Source organism: Anser anser (assembly GCF_964211835.1).
Source record: "Anser anser genome assembly, chromosome: 16".
NCBI lineage: Eukaryota > Metazoa > Chordata > Aves > Anseriformes > Anatidae > Anser > Anser anser.
Genome location: NC_139737.1, coordinates 1,037,281 through 1,050,845, shown reverse-complemented (window position 1 = coordinate 1,050,845; position 13,565 = coordinate 1,037,281). Strand labels below are relative to the sequence as shown.

Sequence of the window (13,565 nt, the reverse complement as noted above, 5' to 3'; positions counted from 1 at the left end):
GGGGGGGGGCGGGCCGGGGGGGGGCCCGGGGCTCTACCGGGGCCCGATCGCGCTCCGGAAGCGGCGGCGTGGGGCGGGCGCGGGCGTTGCCAAGGAAGTGACCGGGGAAGGGGGGGGGGGGGCGGCGCCGCTCCGGCCCCGCCGCATCCGGTGCCGCGGGAGGAGGCGGCCGCGGGGCTCCATGGTGACGGCGCAGGTGAGAGCGGCGCGGCCCGGCCCGGCCCCGCTGGGTGCCCCCCCCCCCCCAGCCCCTCCCGGCGGCCCCGGGCTGCTGCCGCCGGGCCCTGCCGCGGGGCTCGGCTCGGGGCGGCCCCGGGAGCGGCGGCGGCCCGCTGGGGGCTGCCACGGGGCGGGGGGGAGCGGCCGGGGGGGAGCCGCCGACCCCAGCCTCCCGCCGGCGGAGGGGCTCCGGGCCGGGCCGGGGGCTCCCGGGCGGTGCCCGGCAGCGGGAGGCGAGCGGGGGCCGGGGGTGGCCGCCCCGGTCGGTGCCCGGTGGCTGCGGGGAGGTCGGGGGGCAGCGGGGCCGGCAGGGCCAGCCGCCGCCTGGGGAAGGGCTGGGAGGCACGGGGCGGGGGAGTAAGGCAGGGCACCGTCGCCCCCAGTATCTGAAAGGTTTAAATGAGAGAGCGGCGGTGGGCTTCAGGGGGCACCTGGGGCGGTACCTGTAGGATGCGAGGCGAGGAGCTGGGCACCGCGCCTAGGACTTCCCCAGGAGATCGCCACGCTCGTCTCTACACCTGACGCGGGGGAGCCTCGTGAGGCCCGGGGCTGTGGGGTCGGCCAGGTGTGCCCAGGTGTGCCGCGTCCTCGCTGCCAAATGTCCCCATCCAGAAGTGCCCCCGTTAGCCCGCAGCCAGCCCGTGGCAGTGCTTGTTTCCTCAGGAGCAATCTTCTGGCGTAGAAGAGAACTCGAATGCTCCGTTTGCTCCCCGCCTTGGTTATACGGAGCCCGTCTTCCAACGCATTCCTTCAACCCTAAGACCCAACGGGACGCTCTGGGGACTGACCCGGGTCGCTCGAGACCTGCCTGGTGGCGTGAAGGAGTCCCCGTGGCAGAGGAGCGCCTGGTGCTGCAGCCTGCGCCGCGTTTCGCTGCCAGGCCCCACTGGCCAGGCCCTGTGCAGCCGCTCCCTGCAGCTCCGTCCTTGCAGGAGAGTCCCTGTGACCATAAACACCACAAACTGGTTCTGCTTTTGGTCAGACAGCTGGGTGAGTCTGGGGAGAAGCGTAATTTGGTGTGCTGTGCTTTCAGTAAGCTGCACAGCAGCAGCTAAAATAAATGGGGGCGATTCGTGATAGGTTGTTATGAAAATAGCCCACATCAGGGGTAAGATAAATTATCTGGGTCTATAAAAAGAGACTTGCAAGTGAAACGGGGGAATGCCTCAAAAGTTTAGGAAGCTCATATTGATGAGATACACCCAGAGGAGCAGCAAATATGCAACATTTTTTTTTGTTAAAAAGTATGCGTTGCCAAATCTTAAAGCGACACGTGCTGGACATTTCACTTTTAACTTCCAGGTGAGTGTGTGCACAGCAATGTATACTCTTGAAAAACAAAGCAGCCAATGTGAAAATTAACTTAATCCTCATCGTTTAATCCTAGTCAGCATCTCTTTCACAAGCTGCCCTTCTCATCAGAATTACGTTTTGGATATTAATTGTATAAAGAAGGACCGGGCTCCTCTTGTCAGAGTTTGTGCCTAATTTGAGTATTTGCCAGTACGTACGTTCCCCATGTAATGCAGATAAATGATGCGTCGCTTGTTTTGTGAGCTTGTCTCTTGTGAACTTGAGCTATAGGAAAATCTCAGGTAGGTGGGGAAGGAGAAGCATCACGGAATCACAGCATGTATTTATATATATAATTACTCATGATGAGTAGAGGGAGAGTTGCTTTTTCTGCTTCTGCAAGACTTGTCCCCGTTTCAAGTGTTCTTTTCTATTGGCATACCAAAATACATGTTCCCTGTGGGCCAGAAAATAAGGTCATCTTTATTTGGAGTTGTCAGCTAGGAGGGAAATGTTTTTCTTCAGTTGCAATCCAGAATTCCTATAGCGGTTCCAGTTCAGTATGCGGGTTGTTAAACGCTTCTGGATCATTGTCCAGTTTGGGCAGCTCCACGCACGTTTTTCATCTTCCTGCTAGTAACTTCTAAGTGCTTTCATGGGAATAACAGGGGAGCGAGGCGCTTCCCTGCACAACAGCAAGGAAATTCTGAAGGTCGTGTAGAGGTTTCCATACAGTTCTTCAACATGTTTATTTGTTCCTCTTGTGCTATTCTTTGTAGTGCAGATCTGCAGTCTGGACGTTGAGATAGGAGCGTTCTGCTTCCTTCTTCAGTCCTCTAGCTCTGCTCTTGAAGTTCTCTGTCACCTTATTTGAGAAGCTCTCTGGAGACGCGCAGTTACTGAGTAAAAACAGTTAGAGCGAATCCATGGGCCGCTGCAGATCCAGCTGGTAGAAAGATGCATTTGGAAAAAAAAAAAAAAAAAGCTTATTAGAAATCACACTGCATTTCGCAAGCTGTACCATTTGGATCTTCAGTGCAAGGCTGTCGCTTTAGCAGGAACGCAGTCTTTGTGCTCTGTTTTAAATGGCAGCTCGTTGTGCCAGCTGCTGGGAAATGCAACAGCACGTGTCTTCCTCTGCAGCCCAGAGGCACGAACGGCTCGGACCCGTGAACTGGATTTATGCGCCGTGCCTTCAGGCTGGCGGTGAGCCTTGTGAGCCCGGTGGTCCCGACTCGGCACTGCAGCAGAGCAGGAGCGTGGCGTGCGGGCCGTGCGGTTAGCATGCGTGAGCAGAGCTGGCTTTTATGGAAAATCCCCATAAGTGTATTGGTGAAAGAAAAACAATGGCATAGGTCTGTGCAAACAGTAGTGCTTGAAGGCTCTCAGGCACACATGGTGGTTTTCTGTTTCCTATAAAAACAGACGCAGGAGCTCTAGCTGAGGAAGACATTCGTTTGCAGAATCCTTTCCCAGAGGGCGATCATGTTAGAGAAAGACGAGGGAGGCCTCAAAGGACTGAGTGCTTTGTGAAATGTTTATAAGTGATAGGAAAGGAGCTTAAACTCACCTTCAGAAGGCTGAGAAGGGCAAATCCTTGCAGGTGTCCACTTCACACCCTGATGTCCTCTGATTGCTTGAGCATTAGGCGAGGCATACCGTAGATCATTCCGCCTTTAGAGCTTTCCCTTCTACTCTCTGCCGGATACAAGCTGGAAATGCCGCCTCTGTTTTAAGTACGCTAATACTTGTGCAGCAAGCACAAATGCAAGATCAACATCGACCGGGAAGCTCGGAAGTGGAGCAGGGAGCGGACGAGCCCTGTGGGGGGCCGCAGGGGGTGCAGACAGCAGGGGGCCTTCGGGTGCTCCCGGCTGGGGGTGGCAGAGCCCACCCCGTGCCTCATCCCGCTCCCGGCTGGCTGTCCTCACCCAGCAGAAGGCAGGTGCTGGAAACACTCCTCTTAGCTGCCAACGGATTTTGGAGTCCAGCTCACTGGGGTGATTTGGTCCCCTGGCTGGTTTGGCTTACAGTGCCTGCAAGCCTTGGAACGCTGCTACACTTGGCTGCCTTAACGCTCTACTTTGCTGCCAGCTAGATCGCGAGACGTGGGAAAACTTTTGTGTAACAATTATTTTCCTTCACTTGATTCTTGACAGAAAAGTAAAAGTAACATCGGTTTTCCCAGGTGTGGAAACGGAACGTTCAGGGATGGGATGCCTGGAAATGGACAAAGTATTTAACGATTTTATCTCGAGTCCTCACAGCTGTTGTAGCCCAATTAAAGATCTGTTATGCTGTAGGTAGGCTTCAGAAAGTGACTTTAAAAGTTTTAATGCACAAGACATAAAAGCATTTGGGCAGTGTTCCAGGGAACCGCTGTCACTTAAGAAAAACCAGGCACAGGTTTTAAACCTTCCGAGTCAGGATGGTCCTGATGACACATCACATCACATCACGTGCGAGAAGACTGTAATGTAGAGGTGGTCTCATAAAAATGAGACATTTTTGTCAATACATAGGAGGCATAAAAAGAGACAACTCTGAAAATACTGTATTTATGTTTCGTAATCTCTTGAATGTTGGTAGGGAGGTGAAACACGCAGGTGAATCACCGACTGATTTCCTTTCACGAGCCTGCAGCTGCGTTCTGAGCAATACGGACAGAGCGGGTCTGTACTGGACTTTCAAAGCACAAGATCTAAAACAAAAAGCTAAACTGCAAAGGGAATCAGTGGCAAGGAGTTACATCATTTTTATAAATAGTTTTAAAAGCGTTACGATTATTTTTAAAGGTCAAGAAAAGGATCTCTGCCAACTGCAAAGGTGAGATTTGATGAAGATTCTTTGCCGCAGAGCCTGTATAAATGATACTGACGGGCTTTGGTAAAATAATACTGTCTTGGCTCAGGCCTTTTTTTAAATTTTTATGTTGTTCTTAATTGTTATTCTTCAAAATCCCTCAGAACGTAATGCAAAATTCTGCTTGAATAGATGAGTCGAATATTGGCTCCGTGCAGAAAACTGCCTTCATAGATGCCTTCTTTGTTTCTGTTCTAGGTTTCTAGCACTGGATCAGCCATTGATCAGAACACGCCAGCCACAGACCTGCTGTCATGTCTAAGTTAAAGAGCTCTGAGTCTGTTCGGGTGGTGGTACGATGCCGGCCAATGAACAGCAAAGAGAAGGTAGCTTCGTATGAAAAAGTCGTTAACGTGGATGTCAAATTAGGGCAGGTCTCAGTGAAGAATCCGCGGGGAACATCTCATGAACTGCCTAAAACTTTCACCTTTGATGCTGTGTACGACTGGAATTCCAAACAGGTTGAACTCTACGATGAGACCTTCAGACCTCTCGTGGACTCTGTTCTGCAAGGTTTTAACGGGACAATCTTTGCGTATGGGCAGACTGGAACGGGGAAAACATATACGATGGAAGGGGTGCGTGGTGATCCTGAAAAAAGAGGGGTCATCCCCAATTCATTTGATCACATCTTCACCCACATCTCTAGATCCCAAAATCAGCAATACCTAGTTAGAGCTTCTTATCTGGAAATATACCAAGAGGAAATCAGAGACTTGTTATCAAAGGATCAATCCAAACGGCTGGAGTTAAAAGAGAGGCCAGATACAGGTGTATATGTTAAAGATTTGTCCTCCTTTGTTACAAAAAGTGTCAAAGAGATAGAGCACGTCATGAACGTGGGAAACCAAAATCGCTCAGTTGGTGCCACCAACATGAACGAACACAGCTCTCGATCTCATGCCATTTTTGTGATCACCATTGAATGCAGCGAGCTGGGACTTGATGGAGAGAATCACATTCGTGTTGGAAAACTCAACCTGGTAGACCTTGCGGGCAGCGAGCGCCAAGCTAAGACTGGAGCACAGGGGGAAAGGTTAAAGGAAGCTACTAAAATCAATCTCTCTCTTTCAGCTTTGGGCAATGTTATATCTGCCCTAGTAGATGGCAAAAGCACACACATTCCGTACCGGGACTCAAAGCTAACTAGGTTACTTCAAGACTCATTAGGTGGCAATGCCAAGACTGTGATGGTGGCCAATATAGGCCCTGCCTCTTACAACGTAGAGGAGACTCTTACGACACTAAGGTATGCCAATCGTGCCAAAAACATCAAGAACAAGCCGAGAGTGAATGAAGATCCTAAGGATGCTCTGCTACGCGAATTCCAGGAAGAAATTGCTCGACTCAAGGCACAGCTGGAAAAACGGTCTATTGGCAAAAGAAAGAGGAGGGAAAGGAGAAGAGAGGGTGGGGAAGAGGAGGAGGATACTGAAGAGGGTGAGGATGAAGGAGACGACAAAGATGACTATTGGAGGGAGCAACAAGAAAAGCTGGAGATTGAAAAGAAAGCTATTGTTGAGGATCACAGCTTGGTAGCAGAAGAAAAGATGAGACTGCTGAAAGAGAAGGAAAAGAAAATGGAGGACCTGCGACGAGAGAAGGAAGCAACAGAAATGTTGAGTGCTAAAATCAAGGTAGAATTCTTCCTCGTCATACTTTCATACTTTTTTAAAGCAATTGATTTAGGCAGTGAGGGGAATAGCAGGTTTCCCAGTTAGGAAAGGTATTTCAAAAGAAGTTTCCAGAATAGTGATTTGTGTTTAATCAGATTTTAAAATAGACTGTTTCTAGACAGAAGTTGAAATTCCCTTAGTTTCCGCCATTAATTAGGAACCTCAATATTCATGAGTTGCTGCATTGTTCTTATATGATGATCTTGTAAGATCTTAAGCAGTCATCACAATAAAATGCGATGATGCATCTTTTCGCAAGCTGTAGCACAAAAAAAAAGCTTCATTCTGTAACAGATCATTAACAAGATTTTATACAAGAGTACACATTTTAGTTCTTCAGATTGGCCACGTTACAGCAATGTGTAATTCCAAGCAAGTTACTGTTTCATTTATCCCCCAGTTTTACAGGAATTTTTAGAAATAGTAATTCTCATAGCAGATGACTTCAGAGAGAGCTGCCCTCATGAAGAAGTCGTATGTAAATGAGAGAAAGTCACATCCTGCGGAAAAGACTTGTTAGCTGGTCACTGAGAGAGAAACTTAATGACCGTGTTTTCTTTCAGGCAATGGAAAGCAAACTTCTGGTGGGAGGAAAAAATATTGTGGATCATACAAATGAACAGCAGAAAATCCTGGAACAGAAACGACAGGAAATTGCAGAACAGGTACAAGGAAGAACATTTGTTGTTTTTGTATAAAAAGCCTTGCTGTGGAACTTCTATAAAACATTGTATCAGGAGAAAGGTAAGAAAGTTTGCACAGGTTTAACCCTGAAATTGATTTAATGGCAATCTTAAATCTCAAAAAAAGGGGCAAGGGCTTGTGTCCTATTTATTTTTGTATGAAATATGTAGATAAGGTTTATAATACTTTTCTTCCAGCTTTTCACATTAAAGATTTATGTTCCATCTTAATTGGATATGTCTGTAAGCGAAGAAATAATTGGAAGGCCTCAGAGAGTGACAATTCAGCTGTTAACTCGAGGGAAGGGGTGTTTGCTATGTGACAGAAGTTTATTTTCTGCATTTTCTGGTGGTAATTCATGAAGTGCAATGATTAGTATGAATTGATTAAAAAAAAATCTAACCACAACATATAATTCCTTTAACTGAAACCTGAGCACTTATTCACCCTATCTGATTCCAATAGACCCTCACCAAAATAAAGACAAAGAAGAGCTAATGCTTCTGGTATTTCTAAGGCAAGAGATAGGAAGAACTAGAAGCTAAAGCAAAAGCCCTGGAACCCAGGGAAGTAAAAACATCCTAAGTGTCGGTTTCACGTATGTCAGCCTGGAGGTGGCAATGCAATTGTGGTCCCTAATATTGTACATCACATCCTTCAGAAACGTCGGGAGCGAGAAATCCAGCAGCAGATGGAGAGTCGGGATGAGGAAACACTAGAGCTGAAGGAGACCTATAGTTCTCTTCAGCAAGAGGTGGACATAAAGACCAAAAAACTCAAAAAGGTAAAAAGAAAATTCTTTCACATCCACTGGGTTAGGAATAAAATCAACTTGTGTATGAAACCGAGAGGAACGTTGGCAAGCTATGACTTCAGCTCTTGTTGTCTGTTCCAGTTATTTTCCAAGCTGCAAGCTGTGAAGGCAGAGATCCATGATCTCCAAGAAGAGCACATCAAGGAGCGCCAGGAACTGGAGCAGACCCAGAATGAACTTACCAGGGAACTAAAGCTAAAGTAAGTCCCGTCACTTCATTTCCTGTCAGTTAACTTTAACAGAGATGGTTTCTTAGGGGGGAGTGAAAGGAAGGACTGTTCTGCACATGCTTGTGGAACAAGATTTCAACAAGAGAAAGCCAAAACATTCCTCCTTTTCCACAGCTATATTAAGGCAGTGCGAGAGGAGCAGTAGAGAAAATCATCTGCTGATTGTGTTTCTTGTGTATTTCCCATTGTTGTGGTTTTATGTAGGCACTTGATTATTGAAAATTTTATTCCTTTGGAAGAAAAGAATAAGATCATGAACAGATCGTTCTTTGACGAAGAGGAAGACCAGTGGAAACTGCATCCCATAACCCGGCTGGAGTGAGTGTACTTCTAATTGTTTACTTAGGATCTAGTTACAGGTCACATAAAACCCTCTAGTGCTAAGAACAAGGCACCCCAACAGAGGGATCGAATTGGGGATATAAAACGGCCCTCCAAGTTCTTAGCTTCTTGTTGAATTATAAAACGAAGATATTACTCATCTGAGTAGGTTGAATAAAATAGGAATGCACAAGATGCACAAGATTCTTCTAGATGAGCCCAGTAATTATATGTAAAATAAACGTAATTCTGCATGCACCATTGAAATAGCAGTAAATTCCTATTGTATTTGTTTCCTGGATTAGTTAGGAAAGCTCTCAAAAATTATTATGCGAGAGCTGTGGGTATATCCTGAATCTCTACAGAGGAAGTTCTCTAAAGCAAATTTGGTAAGCAGGGAGCAACCAAGTGCATCTGTGGTCTGTATGACAAAAAACAACAACAAAAAACCATGGAGATACCCTGCTTTGTGCAGGGAACAGATGACAAGGGATAACTGCTTTATCTTGTTGACTGACTGCTGAGAGCTGTTCTTGGAAATGCAGTCTAGCTTGTTTCTGCTCTCTTGAAACGTATTTCCATGTGGAATTTGCAGATGTTGTAGCTCATAAATTCCAAGAAGAGTTTTTGGTTTTGGTGCATAATAGACTGAGTATCTGTGTTTCTCTAGTAACCAGCAAATGATGAAAAGACCGGTGTCTGCTGTAGGATACAAAAGGCCACTAAGCCAGCACGCCAGGACGTCCATGATGATTCGTCCAGAAGCTCGGTACAGGGTAAGCCCAGATGTGGTTACAACTTTCAAATGTTCGCCTTCCTGGTCAGGGGAATGTGAATTTCAGAGGATTGTTAGTTCTTCTATGGGACGTACGTTTTTACAGTGTCCTGCATAGATTTGTAAAGTACTTCAGAATAAGCTTCCGGGGGGAAAAGAAACTATTTGTATGAAAACATGCAGGCTTTGATTTTGCTTCTACTTTCTCAGGCAGAGAATATTGTATTACTGGAACTTGACATGCCCAGCCGAACAACAAGAGACTATGAAGGACCAGCCATTGCTCCCAAAGTTCAGGCTGCTCTAGAAGCAGCTCTGCAGGATGAAGATGAGATACAGGTGGATGCTTCGACCTTTGAGAGCACTTCGAATAAAAAACCAAAAGCCAGGTGAGCTGAATTTTTAGTAAGCAGACTAGCCAACAGCAAAGGGACAAATATAATTGCTGTCTGTCTGCAGTTCTCATCAGTAAAGCTATGGCTAACTTGGCTGTAAAGCAGAGATAGAAAGGAATGTAGGACAGTAGAGAACGCTGAGACTGATTAGAGTATAAATCCAGTAAAAAAAAATTGGAAGATTAATTTTGATGAGTAACAGGTGACATTGTTGGGGCTTTTTTGTTTATTTTTTTTCATTTTTACTTCTTCAGGCCTAAAACTGGAAGGAAATCAGGGGGATCCTCTTCAGCAGGCACCCATAGTTCTCAGCTCTACCCACAGTCCCGAGGGCTGGTTCCAAAGTAAAACCAGCAATTCCTCTCCAGGGCGTGAACAGCCTTTGCCTTCTGAGAGCAGAGACAAGTAGAAACCTGCAGAGAGACCTCCCAGCCAGACTCCAACCCCTTTCCCCTGGAGGTGGCCTCTTTGCTGTTTAACTGACTTGTGCCAGTCCAGGTGCACTGAGCCACAGGAAGATACGTGCTTGCAATTCAGCATTTGGCCTCTGTGGGAAAGAGATTTTAGTTAGGAAATCAGAAATGCATGAGGTACGTTACAGTGTATTAGAAGCAATGGGAAGCATGGGGATCACCTCACAGCATCACCGTCTCTCCTTCTGCACTAGCCCTTTTGCTGCACTGGGCTTTTTTTGCTGTTGGGCAATAAGAAGACAGAGTTGAAAGTCATCTCAACAGAACCACCGCTCCAGAGCTTCATAGTGAGAACCAAATGAGGTTAAAAAGCAAAGGATTTATCCAAACTTGACTAGGTGCCCAGTTTTTCCTCCTCCTGCTTGAAAGGCTGGCATCATCCTTTGGGGTTAAGAAGTTGGTCTGACCAGGCAGAATGGCAGCTGTCAGCATGTATTCACCACCAGACAGCTGTGCCTCCCTTTAGAACTGTAGGACAAGAAGGGGTCTTGAAAGCAACTTTGTAGAAAGGAAGCAATAGAAATTGAAGTCCTTTACTTGTTTACAGGCATAAGTAAGAGCTCCTCTAAACTGACCTCCTGCAGACCTCACCCCTACCAACAGGAACCACCTTGTCAAAGAATTCATCTGCGTACCAGTGCCAGCTCCACAGCTTTCTTCCTCTCTGTTGCCTCCATCCTTACCCCTGGCATTTGAAACCAGTCTCCACACCAAGTCTGAACAGGGGGGGGCGGCGCATGGCCATTTTCTCAAATCTCCCACTGCTCGCAGGAAACGTAGCGTGGGCATGGAGCTAACTGCCTAGCAGGCTCACAGGGCTGACTCTGCTCTCCCCTGTGAGCTGGGTAGAAAGCAGAGCACCTTAATGAGAAGCTGGCTTTTGAGTGCACTGTTCTTGTAAGTATGGCCCCTCCGAAGCGTCTAAGGAGGTTCAGCACACGGTACCCCTTGTGCCTCACCCGTGTCACGTTAGAGGTTTTTCCTTTGCACCTCCTGGACCATGCAGGGCCCGGTGGGAGTGCAAGCAGATATAACCGAGTCTGGGTAACGGATTCTGGCGTTAAATCCAGGGGTTGTACTTTGAAAACAAGGGAGGAAGAACTCCTGCTTTTGACGGTCTCTCTGCAAGCTGCCCTATGACTAAAGCAGGCTGCTGTAATGCCGCAGGCTCGTGTGGCAGGGTTGAGGGAGATGGAACTGCCGTGTTGAAGACAGAGTAAGGTGTCCCTGTCTAGTGTCTCGCAGCTCATTTGTAAGTTTTAGTTCATTGTATATTGAGACTTGGGATGTTATTTTTTCTGGTTGCTGTTGGCTGTCACCCTATGAATGTTTTTACCTATTTCCTCTCCTTCACTGATGACTTTCTCCAGACTGACATGTGTGAGTGTATGAGGACTTGCCTGGTTTTAGAAATGCTCTGATATATGGACTCTGCCTTGTGTGCTCGTTACGTATCTGCTGAGTGACTTCATCCAGGCTGGAGAACTCCATTGTATCTGACCCCCATGAGCAGAAGGAACTGCACACTCAGCACAGCTCACCTCTGCATCTTGCGGGCATGGTGCCTCGGTGAGCCAGCTGCCCAGGTGGGCCCCGATAAACTCCAAGTCAGCTGCTTTGGTTCATGGAGTGCTTTTCTGGATCACAAGATCAATACACACACGCACACACATATATTTTAGTTTTGGTGGAGGAAAGAGGAGTTTGGCCATAACTGGGAGCAATCACCAGACAAATTTCAACCAGAACATGGAAAGCTGGTATAATCTTCCTTTTTATAAAGCACTGTTTGTGTACAGAGAGCCTTTTACTTAGCTCTTGTTGTATAATGTAACGTCAACTTCTCTTCCCTCTCCTCCGTCTCTCCCTAGCGCATAATATTCTGTACCTTGACATTTTAAAAGATGATTGTATGCTGTAAGTGCTCAGAGAACTGAAGTGAAACAAGGGGTTCTACAACCTGTAACAGCAACGTAATATATATACGCATACATGTACATACCTACGTGTATGTATGTGTCATGGGAAGATGCATACACAGCCACATGTGTTTGCACATGCGCACACTGCCTCAGTTACTTCTGTTCCATAGGGAATCCTATATTAAACTCATATGCTGGAAACTCCCCTTGTGGCAGGACTGGTACAGTGGAAATCACAGTGCAAACCCAAACCGTTCTCATTTTAGTACTGATTAAGCTAGCTGGTAAATATGTCAGAAAGGCTCTGCTTTTAATTCTGTAGAAATTCATTAGCAAGGTAAAAGAAACTCAGTGAGGTGGAAAAAGAATAAAATTGCATATTTAGTCATTGTATTTAAATCGGAGCAGTGGTTAGAGACTTGGTTAATGTATTCATGGGCAATCTCAGATTGTTACAGAAGCTTTTAGATTCTCTTTTTGATGGACGTACCCTTGACCAGATACTCAGTGGCACTGATATTAAGATAAAATACATTGTCTTAAGCTCTACAAAATGTACTGAACTCTGTGTTGAAGTTTTTAAGAAACATTCCTGCCAAGTTTGCGTGCCTCTGGCTGTTATCTGAACCATCTGGGCTTCCTGCAGGTTAACAGCCAAAGACAGGAAATCCAGCAGACTCCTGGAAGAGGCCCTTGGACCTGGTGCGCAGTCACAGCTTTTTCAGAGGAATGTTTTACATCCTTCTCATCTTTGCTCTGATCTGTACAGTAGGATGTGTTTGGTTTTTTTTTAAAAAGTGACCTGCAGCAAAAGCAGCCCGTTGGCTCCAGGAGCAAGCACCACATGACACTGAAGTGTAGGAGTTAAAGCACTTTCTTAAAATCCTTTACGTAGATCTAGCGCCTTTTTAAAAACATTTGCATGCTGCTTGAATCTTCTAAAACACACGCATACCTCTGTGATAGCATCTTGGATTACATCGATGCATTATACAGATCAGATCAAACTTCTCTTATTTTTTTAGCTGTAGTAAGTCTGCCTTCCCTGCACACGGAGTGCTTGCCAAGTTCCAGAGAGGCACCTGTAAAGCTGGATCTATCCTCTCTTCTACCCGCCACATTTAATATGCACTGCGTTTTAAAAGGTTGTTTCTGTTCTGTTAAAGCACAGATTGGAAAACTTAACCTGCAAAAGCCATACTTGGAGGCTGAGATGGAACTGACGAGAGCGCTGGTCCTGGCTGCTCACGGTGGGTTTCACTCCCAGTGGTCCAGGCGCTTACTACCTTCTTAAATTCCTCTTTCTTTTTGAACCCAAGGGCCCGAGGGCCTCCTCACGGGCACAGCGGTGTCACAGAGCTTACACAGAGCTCCCAGAGAGCTCCCAGAGCACTCTGAGCTCCTCGGAGCCGCGCTGAGCCCGGCCGCCCCTCGGGTGATCTGCAAGCAAAAACCCTGCCGATAGTCCTGTCCATACTTTTACGGCTTGTATTTATTTGTACCATCTCTTCGGCCTAGGAACGTAAAGCGACCCTAAACACGACGTGTAATAACGCCGGTGAGGTTTATGGCATCAGAGCGCGCCCGTTTTCACCGTCAAGCTGTGAGGGGGCGGCCGGGCGCGGGGACTTCGGGCTCTACAGAAGCCTCGGGGCGAGCTGCGGGGCCGTCAGGCGCTGAGCCAAACGCCCCCGAGCCGCGGCGGTGCCCCTGGGGGTGCCGGGCCCGTTCCGCGGCCCGGGGCCGGGCCGGGCCCTCAGCTCCCCTCAGCCACCAGGCGAGGCCCGCAGCCTGCCCGCCATGCCGCGCAGCGCGCGCGGCGCCCGCTGGGAGCTGTAGTCCGCCGGCTGATCCCGCCCCGCCACGGCTCCCGCAGCGGGGACTACAACTCCCGGCAGCCC

The 13,565-nt window shown here is 47.6% G+C and overlaps 1 protein-coding gene across 3 annotated transcripts; it reads left to right on the top strand.

Moving 5' to 3' along the window:
* Nucleotides 1-115: 115 nt before the first annotated feature.
* KIF3B (kinesin family member 3B) lies at nt 116-12,218 on the top strand. Of its 3 annotated transcripts, none has more exons than XM_083800959.1 (9): nt 116-196; nt 4,573-6,011; nt 6,614-6,715; nt 7,396-7,518; nt 7,630-7,748; nt 7,983-8,096; nt 8,770-8,875; nt 9,085-9,263; nt 9,524-12,218. In XM_083800959.1, the coding sequence occupies exons 2-9, from the start codon at nt 4,629-4,631 to the stop codon at nt 9,615-9,617; spliced, it is 2,220 nt and encodes a 739-aa protein (XP_083657085.1). In that variant the 5' UTR covers nt 116-196; nt 4,573-4,628; the 3' UTR covers nt 9,618-12,218. The 3 variants fall into 3 exon arrangements, with proteins under 3 accessions (XP_083657085.1, XP_083657086.1, XP_083657087.1); XM_083800960.1 differs by lacking the exon at nt 116-196 and adding an exon at nt 499-1,209; XM_083800961.1 differs by lacking the exon at nt 116-196 and adding an exon at nt 1,239-1,521.
* The last annotated feature ends 1,347 nt before the right edge of the window (nt 12,219-13,565 follow it).

Bases quoted from the DNA above. Each gene is read 5' to 3' on its own strand.
- KIF3B (XM_083800959.1), top strand. From the start codon at position 4,629: ATGTCTAAGTTAAAGAGCTCTGAGTCTGTTCGGGTGGTGGTACGATGC. The intron at 6,012-6,613 runs GTAGAATTCTTC...GTTTTCTTTCAG, and splicing joins TGTTGAGTGCTAAAATCAAG to GCAATGGAAAGCAAACTTCT. The intron at 7,749-7,982 runs GTAAGTCCCGTC...GGTTTTATGTAG, and splicing joins ACCAGGGAACTAAAGCTAAA to GCACTTGATTATTGAAAATT.